This window comes from Amblyraja radiata, chromosome 21 (genome assembly GCF_010909765.2).
Source record: "Amblyraja radiata isolate CabotCenter1 chromosome 21, sAmbRad1.1.pri, whole genome shotgun sequence".
Taxonomy (NCBI): domain Eukaryota; kingdom Metazoa; phylum Chordata; class Chondrichthyes; order Rajiformes; family Rajidae; genus Amblyraja; species Amblyraja radiata.
The window spans coordinates 28,619,425-28,637,998 of record NC_045976.1 but is presented as its reverse complement, the minus strand read 5'-3'; the positions used below and the strand labels follow the sequence as shown (position 1 = coordinate 28,637,998).

Sequence of the window (18,574 nt, the reverse complement as noted above, 5' to 3'; positions counted from 1 at the left end):
AAAATACCTCAGATCCTTAAATAGGATGATAATGTATCCATGTTGTTGAATACGGCCAGTTACCTGCACCTGCAGACTTGAATTTTAGGGAGAGGTTGGATAGGCTGGGGCTTTTTTTCTTTGGAGCTTGGAAGACTAAGTGGTAACCTTATTAAGGTGTACAAGATCATGAGGTACATTGATAAAATGAATGCTCACGGTCTTTTCCCTAGGGTACGGTGTTCTAAATCTAGAGGGCATAAGCTTAAGGCGCGAGGGAAGAGATATAAGAGGAACCTGAGGTGCAATTTCTTTTTCACTCAGGTGGTAGTCTGTATCTGGAAAGAGCTGCTAGAGGAAGCTATAGAAGCGGATACAATTACAACTTTTAAAAGACATTTGGAAAGGGACATGGATAGGAAGAGTTTAGAGGGTGATGGGCCAAATGCAGACAAATGGGACTTGCCTAAAATGCCACCTCAGTTAGCATGGATAAAGTAGGCTGAAAGGCCTGTTCCGTTGCAGTAGAGCTCTGAAAATGTCAATGCATGGTGGGATAAACATGTGCTGAACTTATAAACCAGCCTGATGTTAGTAAGCAGCCAGATATTATCACGTTTTTTTCAATTCAACTTTAATGTCATTGCACAAATACTGAGTATCGGTACAACGAAATGCAGTTTTGCGTCAGTCCGTAGTAGTGCAATATAGAATTTAAAAAAAAAAAGAGGATACAGAACAATAAAAAATGCAGAATAATTAAACAATGGGGGGACGGAGGGATCGGAGGAATCTATCGGCGGGACTCCGAGTGACCATGATGATTAGGATCTGCGATAGCAGGTGTGAATGTGGTGAGAGTTTTAATCATACGTTGTTTCATAAAAGGACACTTTACATTGAGGAATGGATGCACACGGAGTGCAATAAAAGATAAATAGTTTTGTATGATGGCTTGCCAAGGGGAGAACAATAAATATAGAACATCCATTATTAGATCATGGACAAATTAGATGGTAAAAGTGCATCTCACGACACCTTCATTCATGCAGAATAACTGGGTCTGAACTTTAAACTCTGCTTTAAGGCTGTAAAATATCGATCAATCTTGCAAATGTGTTTCTCAGGATTGTACATTTTTCCTACAGAAGGCATTAACCACGATGGGAACTGGATGTTCTACCCCAATGCAGTCCGTACAGCCGGTTTCTGTGGCAACCCCTCCTTCCATCTGTACTGGCCTAATAAAAAGAAAGATAAGACGCATAATTTCCTGGCTTCACGGGAACTTATTGTAGCACCCGGATATGTTCTGCAATTCAGAGTAAGGTTCTGTTTGGTTAATTTAATAATCCTCGTGCTTCAGTGCTTTCAAATCAAAACAACCCAAGGGAGTTCTGTTTATCCAGAACACAAAACATTTTGGAATTTAATTATTTTACTTTTCCATTGATTCAACACTACATATCAATTTTCTTTGTCTCCCCCCCCCCCCCCCCCCCCCCCCCCCATTCATTCTTGTATTCTTTCTTCTCCTGTTACTTATTTAATACTCTGTGTTCTGCAAAAACCTTCTTCCCCCGGTTAAATTCATTTTATTAATCATAAATCTACACACAATACCTCATAATATACAAGCAAAACCAGGTGTTTTGAATTTTTTGCAAAGTAATTAAAAATAAATAACTGAAATATCACATTTATTCATAGTATTCAGACCCTTTGCTATGACACTCAAAATTGAGCTTTGGTGCATCCTGTTTCCATTGATTATCCTTGAGATGTTTCCACAACTTGATTGGAATCCACCAGTGGGAAATTAAATTGATTGGACATGATTTGGAAAGGCACACACCTGTCTATATAAGGTCCCGCAGTTGACGGTGCATGTCAGAGCAAAAACCAAGCCATGAAGATGAAGGAATTGTCCACAGATCTGGGGAAGGGTATAAAACAATTTCTACAGCATTGCAGATCCCGGAGAGCACAGTGGCCTCCGTCATTCTTAAATGGAAGAACTTTGAAACCAATAAGACTCTTCATAGTGCTGGCTGCCCGGCCAGACTGAGCAATCGGGGGAGAAGGGCCTTGGTCAAGGAAGGACCAAGAGCTTGATGGTCACTCTTATAGAGCTCCAGAGTTCCTCTGTGGAGATGAAAGAAACTTCAGAAGGACAACTATATCTGCAGCACTTCACCAATCAGGCCATTATGGTAGAGTGGCCAGACGGAAGCCACTCCTCAGTAAAAGGCACATGACAACCCACTTAGAGTTTGCCAAAAGGCACTTAAACAAGATTATCTGGTCTGATGAAACCAAGATTGAACTCTTTGGCCTGAATGCCAAGTGTCATGTCTGGAGGAAACCAGGCATCGCTCATCACCTGGACAATACCATGCCTACGGTGAAGCATGGTGGTGGTAGCATCATGCTGTGGGGATGTTTTTCAGCGGCAGGAACTGGGAGACTAGTCAAGATCGAGGGAAAGATGAACAGAGCAAAGTACAGAGAGATCCTTGATGAAAACCTGTTCCAGAGCGTTCAGGACCTCAGACTGGGGCGGAGGTTCACCTTCCAACAGGATAACGACCCGAAGCACACAGCCAAGACAACGCAGGAGTGACTTTGTGACAAGTCTGTGAATGTCCTTGAGTTGCCCAGCCAGAGCCCGGACTTGAACCCGATCGAATATCTCTGGAGGGACCTGAAAATAGCTGTGCATTGACGCTCCCCATCCAACCTGACAGAGCTTGAGACGATCTGCAGAGAAGAATGGGAGAAATTACCCAAATACAGGTGTGCCAAGCTTGTAGCGTCATACCCAAGAAGACTTGAGGCTGTAATCGCTGCCAAAGGTGCCTCAACAAAGTACTGAGTAAAGGGTCTGAATACTTATGTAAATGTGATATTTCAGTTGTTTATTTTTAATTACTTTGCAAAAATTTCTAAACACCTGTTTTCACTTTTTTATTTTGGGGTCTTGAGTGTAGATTGATGCTAAAAAAAAAAGAATTTAATCCATTTTAGAATAAGGCTGTAACGTAAAAAAATGTGGAAAAAGTGAAGGGGTTGGAATACTTTCTGAATGCACTGTGTGTGTGTGTGTGCGCGTGCGCGCGCGCACACACACACACACACACACACACACACACACACACACACACACACACACACACACACACACACACACACTCTCACACACTCATACACTCTCTCTCTCTTCACTGGACCTTTTGTAATGTCTTTCAGATTGTGGTTGGTTGTGAAGCTGATTCCTGTGGGGATCTCCAACCTGTATTGCTGGAGTACAGTAAAGATCCAAGGTAAGTTGCAACCTGTGAAAAGATTGTGACATTTTCGCCATCAGAATGTTACGTGAATTCAGCGACCTGTTTGGTAAAATTCCCCGCTGTACCCTCAATAAAATCATATGTTGTGATCTCAGATATAACAAATACTTGAGTTTATTTCTCCCTTCCCCATTTTCCCTTCGCAAATTATTCTTAATTGTATCCTATGACATCCACATTGTGGGAATACTGTCTGCCTTGCTGAGCTGTGTGCTGCACACAAAACCAGTGTTATATTGCAGCGTTATATACCAGCGTTATATACCAACAAATATACCTGCGTATTGTCTTTAAGCTGACTGGCTAGCTTGATTGATAATAGGCAAACATTTATATTGTTTCTCCATGATCCTGACCTCTCTTACTGCTGTCATCTGCTCTTTCGATGTATTTGTTTTATATTTGAACACAGTGAGTGTGGCAGCTGAACATAAAGTTTCTGTAGGGCATCCTCCGCCTGGTTGTTTTTGGTTTAAATTCTGGATTCCTTTCTTCCTTTTGAAATGTTTCATTAGGAAACAGCAACGCGAGCAGTTAGCAGCAAAATATTAAGCAATTCCCATCAATTTTGCAGTCTGTCGTGTGGATCAGTTGTGACAAGCGCATCAGTGAGGTGCTCTCTTTTTCCTTTATGCAGAAAGGACTCCTGGTCACTTGTCCAAACAGAGTGTCTTCCTTCTACAAGCAGCAACATTGGCTGTTCTCCATTCCAGTTCCATGAGGCCAGCGTTTACACTTCTGTCAACTGCTCCACCTGGAATCGGGTCACCATCCAACTACCAGATTACGTTGCATCCAGGTATGTTTCAGAAGGGGAGGAGGTCACTTTGTGGCATTACAGTTCCTTACCGTTCAAAACTTTTTAATCCACATTTTCACATTGCTGTTTATATTTTTTAAATGACAAGTATGTTAAAGGTACATTGTTTTTTTAATGTTTTCTCCATCACTCTTGATTGGCCGGTTAGTGCTAGGATTATAGACACAAAGTGTTGGAGTAACTCAGCGGGTCAGGCATCATCTCTGGAGAAATAGGATGGGTGACGTTTCGGGCGAGACCCTTCTTCAGACTGAGAGTCACGGGAACGGGAATCTTGCCATTCCCTCCCAAACAGGATTGTGGGTACACCTACTCTTCAGGACTGCAACTATTCGAGATCGCAGCTTACCACGACCTTCTCCTCAAGGGCAACAGGGATGTACAATTAAATGCTGACTCAGCAGAGGAAGCCTACTTCTCTCGAATAAATAAAAAAAATGAAAAGAAAAGCTACTGGATTCATATCCAGTGTCTGGGCAATTCATCATATTGCCTCTTTAGATTTCATCACGGGAGCTATGGAGTTTAAATTCAAGTAATTAAATGAATCATTAATTGAATGTTAACCATGATTGTTGTAAAAAAAAAAAACAACCTGGTCCACTAATGTACACCAGGGAAGGACACCTGGTGCCTTGACTTGGTCTGGTTCTCTATGTGACTCAGACACTCAAGAATGCGGTTGCCTCTTAACTACTCATCAACAAATGCTGCCTTGGCCAGTGACATCCACACAAAAATACATAATGAAATTTACTCTCTTATTCTGTTAATTATTACCTTGAACGATTCCATAAATTATGAAGAACAGGATCTACCTGAACAAAATCTTTGCTAAATGATCTTGCTCAGTAAGTTTGTCTAGAGTTATGGATTAGAATACAAGCAACTGAATTATCCTGAACCTGCCAAGTCCTCTTTTCTTGCAATCCAGTCAGATATTCACTTCATATAACCATATAACCATATAACAATTACAGCACGGAAACAGGCCATCACGGCCCTACAAGTCCGTGCCGAACAACTTTTTACCCTTAGTCCCACCTGCCTGCACTCATACCATAACCCTCCATTCCCTTCTCATCCATATGCCTATCCAATTTATTTTTAAATGATACCAACGAACCTGCCTCCACCACTTCCACTGGAAGCTCATTCCACACCGCTACCACTCTCTGAGTAAAGAAGTTCCCCCTCATGTTACCCCTAAACTTCTGTCCCTTAATTCTGAAGTCATGTCCTCTTGTTTGAATCTTCCCTATTCTCAAAGGGAAAAGCTGGTCCACATCAACTCTGTCTATCCCTCTCATCATTTTAAAGACCACTATCAAGTCCCCCCTTAACCTTCTGCGCTCCAGAGAATAAAGACCTAACTTATTCAACCTTTCTCTGTAACTTAGTTGTTGAAACCCAGGCAATATTCTAGTAAATCTCCTCTGTACTCTCTCTATTTTGTTGACATCCTTCCTATAATTGGGCGACCAAAATTGTACACCATACTCCAGATTTGGTCTCACCAATGCCTTGTACAATTTTAACATTACATCCCAGCTTCTATACTCAATGCTCTGATTTATAAAGGCTAGCATACCAAAAGCTTTCTTTACCACCCTATCTATATGAGATTCCACCTTCAAGGAACTATGCACGGTTATTCCCAGATCCCTCTGTTCAACTCTATTCTTCAATTCCCTACCATTTACCATGTACGTCCTATTTTGATTTGTCCTGCCAAGGTGTAGCACCTCACATTTATCAGCATTAAACTCCATCTGCCATCTTTCAGCCCATTCTTCCAAATGGCCTAAATCACTCTGTAGACTTTGGAAATCCTCTTCATTATCCACAACACCCCCTATCTTGGTATCATCTGCATACTTACTAATCCAATTTACCACACCTTCATCCAGATCATTGATGTACATGACAAACAACAAAGGACCCAACACCGATCCCTGAGGCACCCCACTAGTCACCTGCCTCCAACCCGACAAACAACCATCCACCATTACCCTCTGGCTTCTCCCATTCAGCCACTGTTGAATCCATCTTGCTACTCCTGAATTTATACCCAACAGTTGAACCTTCTTAACCAACCTCCCATGAGGAACCTTGTCAAAGGCCTTACTAAAGTCCATATAGACAACATCCACTGCTTTACCCTCGTCAATTTCCCTAGTAACCTCTTCAAAAAATTCAAGAAGATTAGTCAAACATGACCTTCCAGGCACAAATCCATGCTGACTACTCCTAATCAGACCTTGTTTATCCAGATGCTTATATATATTATCTCTAAGTAACTTTTCCATTAATTTGCCCACCACTGAAGTCAAACTAACAGGCCTATAATTGCTAGGTTTACTCTTAGAACCCTTTTTAAACAATGGAACAACATGCGCAGTATGCCAATCCTCGGGGACTATTCCCGTTTCTAATGACATTTGAAATATTTCTGTCATAGCCCCGGCTATTTCTACACTAACTTCCCTCAATGTCCCAGGGAATATCCTGTCAGGACCTGGAGACTTATCCACTTTTATATTTTTCAAAAGTGTCAGTACTTCTTTTACTTTGAAACTCATAGTATCCATAGCTACTCTACTAGTTTCCCTCACCACACATAATTCAATATCCTTCTCCTTGGTGAATACCTAAGAAAATAAATTGTTCAATATCTCCCCCATTTCTTTTGGCTCTGCAGATAGCTGTCCTCTCTGTCTCTCCAATGGACCAATTTTATCCCTCGTTATCCTTTTACTACTAATATAGCTGTAGAAACCCTTTGGATTTACTTTCTCCTTACTTGCCAAAGCAATCTCATGTCTTCTTTTAGCTTTTCTAATTTCTTTCTTAAGATTCTTTTTACATTCCTTATACTCCTCAAGCACCTCATTTACTCCATGCTGCCTATAATTATTGTAGATCTCCCTCTTTTTCTGAACAAGATGTCCAATTTCCCTTGAAAACCAGGGCTCTTTCCAATTTTTACTGTTTCCTTTCAACCGAACAGGAACATAAAGATTCTGTACTCTTAAAATTTCCCCTTTAAATGTCCTCCATTTCTCTTCTACATCCTTCCCATAAAACAAAATGTCCCAGTTCACTCCTTTTAAATCATTTCGCATCTCATCAAAGTTAGCCTTTCTCCAATCAAAAATCTCAACCCTAGGTCCAGTTCTGACCCTCTCCATAATTATATTGAAACTAATGGTATTGTGATCACTGGACCCGAAGTGCTCCCCAACGCATACCTCCGCCACCTGTCCCGTCTCTTCCTAACAGGAGGTCCAACACTGCCCCTCCTCTAGTAGGTATCTCTATGTATTGCTGCAAAAAACTACCCTGCACACATTTTACAAACTCCAAACCATCCAGCCCATTTACCGAATGCATTTCCCAGTCTATGTGTGGAAAGTTGAAATCTCCCACAATCACTACTTTGTGCTTACTACTAATATCTGCTATCTCCTTACATATTTGCTCTTCCAATTCTCGATCCCCATTTGGCGGTCTATAATACACCCCTATAAGTGTTGCTACACCTTTCCCACTTCTCAGTTCCACCCAAATAGCCTCCCTAGATGAGCCCTCCAATCTATCCTGCCAAAGCACTGCTGTAATATATTCCCTGACTAGCAAAGCAACACCTCCACCTCTTGCCCCTCCAATTCTATCACACCTGAAGCAACGAAATCCTGGAATATTTAGTTTCCAATCACAGCCCTCCTGCAACCATGTTTCACTGATCGCCACAACATCATACTTCCAGGTGTCTATCCAGACTCTAAGCTCATCCACCTTTCTTACAATGCTCCTAGCATTAAAATATGCACATTTAAGAAACCCCCCGCCTCTTATTCTCTGTTTATTTCCTTTTTTTTCTTTCTCCTCTTGTGTCCGAGTGCTTCCCTTTTCTGCTTCCTGCCTCCCATTCTGTCTACTAGCTTTCTCTATTTGAGTCCCTCGCCCCAACCATTCTAGTTTAAAGTTTTCAAAACTTCTTTTTTGCTTTCTTATCTGATACTATTTCTTATTCCCTAAATTTAATGCCGGCCACTTTTTGGGAAAAAACAGAAGCATAGAAACATAGAAATTAGGTGCAGGAGTAGGCCATTCGGCCCTTCGAGCCTGCACCGCCATTCAATATGATCATGGCTGATCATCCAACTCAGTATCCCGTACCTGCCTTCTCTCCATACCCTCTGATCCCCTTAGCCACAAGGGCCACATCTAACTCCCTCTTAAATATAGCCAATGAACTGGCCTCGACTACCCTCTGTGGCAGAGAGTTCCAGAGATTCACCACTCTCTGTGTGAAAAAAGTTCTTCTCATCTCGGTTTTAAAGGATTTCCCCCTTATCCTTAAGCTGTTACCCCTTGTCCTGGACTTCCCCAACATCGGGAGCAATCTTCCTGCATCTAGCCTGTCCAACCCCTTAAGAATTTTATAAGTTTCTATAAGATCCCCTCTCAATCTCCTATATTCTAGAGAGTATAAACCAAGTCTATCCAGTCTTTCTTCATAAGACAGTCCTGACATCCCAGGAATCAGTCTGGTGAACCTTCTCTGCACTCCCTCTATAGCAATAATGTCCTTCCTCAGATTTGGAGACCAAAACTGTACGCAATACTCCAGGTGTGGTCTCACCAAGACCCTGTACAACTGCAGTAGAACCTCCCTGCTCCTATACTCAAATCCTTTTGCTATGAAAGCTAACATACCATTCGCTTTCTTCACTGCCTGCTGCACCTGCATGCCTACTTTCAATGACTGGTGTACCATGACACCCAGGTCTCGCTGCATCTCCCCTTTTCCTAGTCGTCCACCATTTAGATAATAGTCTGCTTTCCTGTTTTTGCCACCAAAATGGATAACCTCACATTTATCCACATTATACTGCATCTGCCAAACATTTGCCCACTCACCCAGCCTATCCAAGTCACCTTGCAGTCTCCTAGCATCCTCCTCACAGCTAACACTGCCCCCCAGCTTAGTGTCATCCGCAAACTTGGAGATATTGCCTTCAATTCCCTCATCCAGATCATTAATATATATTGTAAATAGCTGGGGCAACTTGTTCAACCTGTTCAATCATTGTTGTTGCTTTCAGCGCCACTCAGTTCCGATGGATTCAGAAGGAAGGCAACGCAGAGAAACAAAGCTGGGGAATTGACAATGTCTACATTGGTGAATCCTGTCCTAAGCTCTGCAGTGGACACGGATATTGTAGAACTGGAACTGTCTGCATTTGTGATGAAGGTTATCAAGGTACCTGCTCTATTTTTCACTATAAACCAAAATAAATGGATGCCGTGATGGAGCAAAAACCTTGCGGGTTTGATTGTGATAGCATCATATGTTCAATAAAAGATGCAGTTATTTTTTCCAAAACCCTTTCAAGTCTGGTAAAAGACATGGGAAACATTTAAAGCATTTGTACGAGGAGCATTAATTTCTTCCCAATCATTTTTTAATAAAGAGAATAGGGCCAAACAACAGAAACTGGAAATGGAAATAAAGCAATTAGACACAGAAAATGCAGCAGCACCATCCACGATAAAACACAATAAAATTGCAGTATTGAAATATAAATTAAACAAGATTTATTCAGACCAAGTTATAAAACTTTATCAACATACAAAACAATTAAATTTTGAATTTGGTGACAAACCACAAAAACTATTAGCGCGTCAACTTCGCAAATTGGACGGGGAAAAAACAATATACAAAATTAGAACAGATAAGGGAGAAACATTAACACTGCCTAAAGATATTAATGATAGATTTCTACAATACTACCAAAAATTGTATTCATCTAAAATAACAGAACAATCAACAGGAATGGAAACATTTTTACAGAATTGTAAGTTTGCGGGTCTAGATCAGAAAGAGAGAGAATTGCTAGGGGCTGAAATTACGATAAAAGACATTGAAGAATCAATAAAGTCCTTAAAAAACGGAAAGTCGGCAGGACCCGATGGTCTAAATTCGGAATTTTATAAAAAAAATTATGATTTGCTTTCCCCACGCCTACAGACAATGTACAAATACGCATATACTCAACAGAAACTCCCAGAAGCTCTAAATGAATCAACAATCATACTTATACCAAAAACGGACAAGGATCTTGAAGACCCAGGTTCATACAGAGCTATAGCCCTCTTAAATACTGATCAGAAAATATTAACTAAGATTCTATCTAATAGATTGAGCTTAGTGATCAGTAAATTAATACATCCTGACCAAACAGGGTTTATCCCCAAACGGTATTCATTTTTTAATCTGAGAAGATTATTTAATATTATATACTCCAATAGAATCCCTAACGCAGAGCTAGCAATTATCTCGTTAGATGCTGAAAAAGCATTTGACCAGGTAGAATGGCCATATTTATATTCGGTGATGGAAAAATTTCAACTAGGAGAGAAGTACTGTACATGGGTTAAATTGTTATATTCTAACCCAACAGCTAGAATATTAACAAACAAAATGTTATCAACTAAATTTAATCTCTCTAGAGGCTGTAGACAAGGATGCTCACTATCCCCACTATTATTTGCTCTTGCAATCGAACCCCTAGCAGAAAGCGTTAGAAACCATCCAGGAATATTTGGATACAATACTAGAGACACAAGGAATAAAATCCTTGACTACAAAATACAAAATACAATAGACTACACTTCTCTAAAATAAAACTAAATAGAATCTTCCCACAAATCTCTCCTATTTGTGATAAATGTCTACATTTAGAGGCTAATTTAACACATACGTTTGCAAACTGTATAAAACTTAAACATTTCTGGACAGATATTTTTGAAATAACTTAAGAAGTTATTAATACAAAACTGGACCCAGACACAAAATTAATAATACTTGGAATATCAGAACAAAGCTTAACACTCACAACAAACCAAAGAAACTTCCTCAATTACAGTATAATAACCGGAAAAAAATTAATATTAAAATTTTGGAAAGGCCCTACAACCCCCACAATTAAAATGTGGATTACGGAAATGTCGGAGACCCTATACTTAGAAATAATTAGACTTGTCTTAATGGACAAACAAGATCTTTTCCATAAAATTTGGGCTCCATTCATTAACCATCTGAAGGGATAGATTGGCACAGCACGAGGACCCAGCTGAAACTTGAACTCAGGAACAGATGAAAAACTACTCTATACTTTATAACCTACGAACCTATCTCCATTGATGTATTACAGGTAACCCATTCCACCTCCCTTGTTTTTCTGTTGTGTTGTTTTTTGTTTTGTTTTTTTTGCTTTCTTTTTTATTTGTAACTTTCTACCCTCTCTTTTTCTCGCTTTCTATAAAAAATAAAAATACTAGAAGCAGAAGTAATTGATAATGGAAAATTTTAATAATGTATGACTGATGTATATGAAAAAAAATTTTTTTACTATAATATGTAACTACATTTTATAATATGTCTACTTCTAATAAATAAATAAAAAAATAAAATAAAAAAGTCTGGTAAAAGACTGAGGACTCATATTAAGGCGCGTAATACAATTGCTGGAGGAGATTGCATGCTTAGAAACTGAGAGTACAAATCAAGAGAAACATTTTGGAGCATAGGGTAGGGATGGAGAAAAGATAAAGGTCAGCAGGTGGTTTGAGGAAGTAATTATAAAGTAGCAGAGGTTTTATTTAAACCAACACGCCACTCAGGATTTAGTCTGTTTAAAGAGTTGAAACCTTGTCTACTGAGGATGTTCTGCAGAAACCTGTCACTGCTAGATATTAGAGATATTTTTTGTTTTTGGATACAGCCTTGTTTGGCTGTAAGTGAAATGTTCAGGTGGTCATGGTGACTGTAGGGTTTAGGGAGAAAATAGAAGGGCATTCAGAGAACTGGGAAAGGAGGCTCTGAGGGAAGATTGAAACAGGGATGGAGATATGCAAAGATTGGAGTGGGTCTGACAGAATGGAAAGGGAATGCAGTGGTCCAAGGGGATGGGAGAAGTGGCTCCAAAATTAGTAAGGGAGTCAATACAAGAACGATTTGTTGGGCACCTTAAGGGGTTAGTGGCGGTGGATTAGATAGATCATTTGGATAGAGTATAAGGAATAGATTAATGGAATTGGAGGAAGGAATCTTATTCCTTGTGATCTGCAAGCCATCCTGTAAAAAGTATTTCCATAAACGATTCAGCATAAATCACCTAAAATTTGTGCAGATACCTGGCTGGCCTGCCTATAGGATCCTCACTCTCGTAGCAATCGCCGCCTCTTGCAGCACCTCTTCTACTCTCCCCAGCATCAAATCTTCATCTTTACACTTGAGCCTGATGTTTTTAGTCTTAAATGTTCTATTGTTTTAAACTTTGTTCATGCTTGTACATCAATTCTTCCAACACCATAGCCCTGCCTGTTTCAACAAGTGTTCTCCGGCTGTTTCATTCATTCTTCCACAGATTTCAGTCGCAAATTAGTATCTCGTCTATTCCTTCTGCATTAGTTTAGCAGTGAGTGTAACTAAGCCATTTGACAATGGGCCTTGTAGTCAGCAATGCTGAGGTGAATGAAATCAAGGATACATAAGAGGCCAATATTGGAATAAGCCGAGTGCCAATGCCTGCAGTATTGGAGACAATTGCAGAGATGAGGGGAATAGCATGCAGGATGGAAATGTTCAATTATATCACTCAGTTCGGAACAGTAATTTTCTTCTCCTTTGGAACAGTAAAAAATATTGGCATTGTAATATTGTTTAACAATATGAATAAATCTGTGATTAACTTGTCGTTAATTATTTAACAAGTGTTTGACAGTCTTAATTAAAATTGAAACCTTGCTTTAAAAAAATAGCTTCTCAGCTGGACCTGTATTTGCTTCACATCTGTATCATACCACGTAATTCCTTTTTTCCCTTTGTTTAATTGTAGCTAAAAGCTGTTTATCTTCCATGTGCAGGAGATGACTGTTCTGTTCCAATTAATGACCTGCCCAGTTACATCAAAGACAACTTTGAATTGTCCCGCGTCAGAGAAACAAACTGGCAGGTGATCCAGGGTGGTGCGATTGGCAGTGGATGTGGGCAGCTGGCACCCTATGCCCACGGCGAGTCTCTGTACTTTAATGGCTGTCAGATGAGACAGGCTGTAACCAAACTTCTGGATCTGACCAGGGCCAGGTACATATCCGTTAAAAAACAACTGTCAGCTTTGTTTTGCGAAAAGTGTTAAATCCATTGCGGCTTTCTGTAAATACAGCTGAAACCTTCCAAATCTACTTTTAAAGAGAAAGTATCTTTCAGTGGTCATGAGGTTGCAAAATAAACTTTCTTCTCCTCCCCTCGAATGACAAAAGAATGTTGAGAGCAGAATAATGCATTTCATGAAAACTATATCTAAAGGACAACCTGATAGTCTCTGGTTGAAACTAACTAATGGATGTTCCAACAAATATGCTATCCAGGGGACTGTTCTGGAGAGAAGGAATGGGTGACGTTTCGGGTTGAGACACTTCTTCAGACTGAAAGTCACGGGAACGGGAAATGAGAGATATATACGATATATACGATGATGTAGAGTGATATAGAACAAATGAATTAAAGATATACAAAAAAGTTACAATGATAAAGTAAACAGGCCATTGTTAGCTGTAGCTAGGTGAGAATGAAAGCTGATGTGACCTGGGGGGGGTGGGGGGGATGGAGAGAGAGAGGAAATGCAGGGGTTACTTGAAGTTAGAGAAATATGAAATGCTGTTCCTCAAATTTGCATTTAGCCTCACTCTGACAATGGAGGAGGCACAGGACAGAAAGGTCAGTGTGGGAATGCGTAGGGGAATTAGAGTGTTTAGCTACCGGGAGATCGGGTATGTCCAGGTGGACTGAGCGCAAGTGTCTATATCTATCGTTTCCCTTTCCCGTAACTTTAAGTCTGAAGAAGGGTCTCAACCCGAAACGTCACCCATTCCTTCTCTCTAGAGATGCTGCCTGTCCCGCTGAGTTACTCCAGCATTTTGTGTCTATCTTCGGTTTAAACCAGCATCTGCAGTACCTTCCTACATATTTTCTGTATTGCATGTATGCCAATGGTTTCAGTAAATTTTAGTTTTGTTTAGAGATCGCTAAACTAAACTAAAAGATACAGCGCAAACACAGGCTCTTCGGCCTACCGAGTCCATACTGACCAGTGATCCCCGCACACTTACGCTATCCTACACATACTAGCGATCATTTCCAATTATACCAAAGCCAAATAACCTACAAACCTGTACGTCTATCTAGTGTGGGAGGAAACCGGAGATCTCGGAGAAAACCCACACGGTGATGGGAAGAACGTACAAACTCCGTACAAACAAGCACCCATTGTCAGGATCGAACCTGGCCTCCGGCGCTGTAAGGCAGCTACTCTACTGCTGTGCCACAATGCTACCTGTTAGATAATAAAAACATTTATTCTGTAATTATATGGAAAGGGGAATAGTCCCAGATAAATTTCAACCATGCAGCAATCTAAGTAAGTCTTGGATCATCATATCCTAAATTGTATGTTTGCGATGTTAAATTCCGATGCTTGAAGAGTTGCGTCTATTAAAATGGGGACGAGATGGACAGCTGGAATTGCACCTTGAATTTTCTGTTCCACCCACAAACTGCTGACAAATGTGGCAAGTGTGAGTGACCACAACAACCTGCGATCTGGAGCTCCCTACTCTGACAGATTATCCTGAGGCATCAGCAATGCCCAGCAATCAGGCACCTGGCTGGTCCGATGTGACCTCTCCTACTAAAATAAACAAGAGGTGTTCCAGAAGGCAAAGACACTTGCAGAATCAAATTGCTGCAGGTGCTGGAAATCTGAAATAAATTACAGAATTATATTTTAGTTCAATAACCTATCATCACTGTTCTAATATCAGGTCAGTGATCAAAAAGTCATCACCTGAAGTATTAACACCATCTCTATCCAGAGATACAGCTTGACTTGCTAAGTATCTCCAGCATTTTGTGTTTTTTAAAAAATTATTTCCAAGAGGACTTGGCATCAATTTGGGCCGGTATTCTGAAAATATTATTGAAACACCATTTAAAATTGGTGTAATTTTATATTTTAATGCAGACAATGTGTGAATTATTTTACAAAAGTAATTCCTTCGATCTTCTTTACTTTGTAGAACTCCGCTCATCTAAAATAACTTGCACATTAACTGATTAGATTGACATGTTAACTGCTTTGGATTTGGTTACTTTTCTGAACTTCCAATTCATTCATTGTTATGATGACGTAATTACTAAATAGGAAATGTTTTCTTTTGTCCTCAGCAAAATCATGTTTGTGCTGCAGATCGGTAGCATATCGCAGACAGCAAGCTGCAATATTGACCTGACGAACCCCAACATTGCAGACAAAGCCATCCTGCTGCAGTACAGTTTGAATGGAGGAATTACATGGCATGTTATTGCTCAGCACCAACCAAAGGATTTCATACATGCCCAGAGGATATCTTACAACGTCCCACTGTGAGTATCCAATTGTCTGAAATCAGTCAGAATATGATGCTTTGTAAAATAAAAGGTCTACCTCTGTGAAAATAGGCAAAGAATACCCCAAAGCCTCTTATGAAAAATTGCAGCATCTGTTTAGGCATGGGATGGAGAGGCCCACCTTTTTTAACCACTGCCAAGTTAAAAAATATATATTTCCTGGATATTTTTTTGAGTGCTCACCAGTAGCTCCTTTAAACTCTAGTTATTACCCAATGCATCTTAGAGTCATAGTTGTACAGCATGGAAACAAACCCTTCAGTCCAAACCTGTCAATGCTGACCATGTGCCCTAACTAAGCCAGTCCCATTTGCCTGTGTTTAGTTCATCTCCCTCTAAAACTCAGAGACACAAGATGCTGGAATCCTGAGTAAAACACTAAGTACTGGAGTAACTCAGCAGGTCAGGCAGCATCTGTGGAGGGAATGGAGAGGCTATGTTTTGGGTCAAGACATGCTGAGTTACTCTAGGAAGTTTGTGTTTGATTTTGTGATGAATAACTTCAATCTTTTTAAGTTCTTGGTTGTTAACTGAAATAAAAACCATCATTAATACTGATGACCACAGAAGGAAGAGGATGGTGTTGGAATTGTGAGTGTCTACACAGTTGTGAGTTTAGAGAGAGTAGAGCAGAGGACTTAGCACACAGCCTTGAGGTGCTTCAATTTTGATGATTATCGAGTAAGAAGTGTTGTTGCCAAAATTAGTGCAAAAAAAACCAAAACCCCTAAGTTCCTAGTGCAACCAAGACAGTTAGTAGTTCGAAGTTTAGTTGGTATTCATAGTGTTCAATAGCAGGATGGTTGTTTGGAAGAAGCTATTCCTGAGCTGGAGTTCACAGTTCTCAGATTCCTATACCTTCTTCCTGGTGGCGGGAATGCAACGGGAGCATGGCAATGGGTGGTGTGGGTCCTTTTTGAGGCAGCGCCTCCTATAGATCTCTTCAATGGTGGGGGAGGCCAGAACCCGTGATGAACCAGGCACTGTTCACCACTTTTTGTAATCTCCTTTGTTCCTGGGATTTCAAGTTGCCGAACCAGGCTGTGATGCAACCAGTCAACATGCTTTCTGCGACACACCCGTAGAAGTACATAAGAGCATTCGTCAACATATCAAATCTCCTCAATCTTTGAAGGAAGTTAAGTGTTGATGGGCTTACTATATGATTGCATCAGTGTGCTGGGCCCAGGACTGATCTTCAGAGATTTGCACGCCCTGGAACCTGAAGTTGTTGACTCTATCCACCACCGACCCATTGACGAAGACAGGTTCATGGATCTTCAGCCTTCCTCTTCCAGTCAACATTCAAGTCTTTGATCCTACTAACGTTGAGAGCAAGGTTGTTGTTCTGGCACTATTCAATCAGACGATCGATCTCCCTCCTTTACTTTGACTCGGTATTACCTGTAATTCATCCAACAGTGGTGTCATCAGCAAAGTTAAACATTGAATTAGGACTGTGTCCAGCTACACAGTCATGGGTATTGAGTGAGTAGAACGAGGGACTTAGCACACAGCCTTGAGGTGACCCTGTGCTGATGGTCATTGAGGAGGATGTGTTGTTACCAATTCATACCGATTGTGGTCTGTTGATGAGGAGGTTGAGGATCCAGTTGCAAAGGAATGCCCAGAGACTCAGTTCCCTTACTTTGGTAAGCTTGGAGCCAGGATTCCTGAAGTTTCGGAAACTGGCTCACCATCAATAACTCAAGCACATGTCAGTGACACCTTGTCAGTGACATGTCCTTATTAAACAATGGGAAGGAGGTGCTTGAATTTAAATTATTCAATAGCATCAAGATTGAGTAGAGAACAACCTAATACATTGTTACTTTTGGCTCTTTGCTACATTTTTCACCAATTTTTATTGATGAGTAATTATTTGTTATCAAATCATTTTTATTGTTGAGTTATTTATCAAAACAATGTTAATTTCCTAGTTAACACAAACTCCCCTGAGTTAAGTCATATTTATACAGATTTGTTCAACGGATCTATTATCTATTCATCTATTAAATGGTTTGTCTCAGCAGTTGTTTGATTGTTTCATAATGTTAGGATTTATTGTTATCCATATCTTCATCTTGTATATGTCACAAGTTGCATAAATATTATGCATGTAAAGAAAAATAGATCAGGCCAAACTTAACATATATGTTATATGATAGGAATATGTATATTGAAAATGAATAGCACTGAAAACTTACATAACCATCTTTGGTTCCTCATGAAAATGACTCACACTGTTTCAAGAAGCAATCGTGCAGAACGCTTCGAATGACATTAAGTTACAGACATTCAAAGTACACATCAACCTCGATCATTGATAGTACTTGCAACTGTAAGGAACTATTTTACTATATCTAACACAATCAGAGGGTGTTAGAGATTAGTCTTAAAGAAAGATCAGTTAACAAAACCCTAGAAAGTCGTTGAGGGGCTTCCTTGCTGCCTCCCTTGTGCATTCTAATTCTGCACGCAGTTGCCTCTCCATCTGAGATGAAGCGATAAATGCTCTATTTTCAGTGGAACCAAACCAGCAATTCTTTCCTGTGGCACCTATTATGGGTAATGGAAAGCTTAAAAACAAAATACCCTCAAATGTTTTGAAATTTCCTTTAAATTCCTTTAAATCTTGCTCTTTCTTGCTACAGAGAGGCACGAGTTAAGGGTGTACAACTAAGATGGTGGCAACCACGTCACAATGGAACAGACCATGATCAATGGGCTTTAGATCACGTGGAGGTGGTCCTGTAAGTATCTGAGTTCTGTGTCATGAAGATAATGATTTTTTCCATTTTATTTGTGTGCAGTCACTGGCAATTTGCGAAGCTTCAAGAAAAGTCAATAGCTGGCTTTTCTGAAGGATGGAAAGTTAATCTATCTGAGTGTCTATTGCAACACCAG

At 40.2% G+C, this 18,574-nt stretch overlaps 1 protein-coding gene across 3 annotated transcripts in view; it reads left to right on the top strand.

Moving 5' to 3' along the window:
• The window catches only part of reln (reelin), a 258,697-nt gene that overhangs the window by 238,700 nt on the left and 1,423 nt on the right, over positions 1-18,574 (top strand). For 2 of the 3 annotated variants that reach the window (XM_033039883.1, XM_033039884.1), the window contains exons 58-64: positions 1,128-1,303; positions 3,229-3,302; positions 3,967-4,128; positions 9,261-9,418; positions 13,087-13,306; positions 15,446-15,643; positions 18,322-18,420. In XM_033039883.1, the coding sequence (XP_032895774.1) occupies positions 1,128-1,303; positions 3,229-3,302; positions 3,967-4,128; positions 9,261-9,418; positions 13,087-13,306; positions 15,446-15,643; positions 18,322-18,420 (1,087 nt within the window). The remainder of the gene's footprint in view (positions 1-1,127; positions 1,304-3,228; positions 3,303-3,966; positions 4,129-9,260; positions 9,419-13,086; positions 13,307-15,445; positions 15,644-18,321; positions 18,421-18,574) is intronic. The other variant, XM_033039885.1, reaches the window with a different exon arrangement.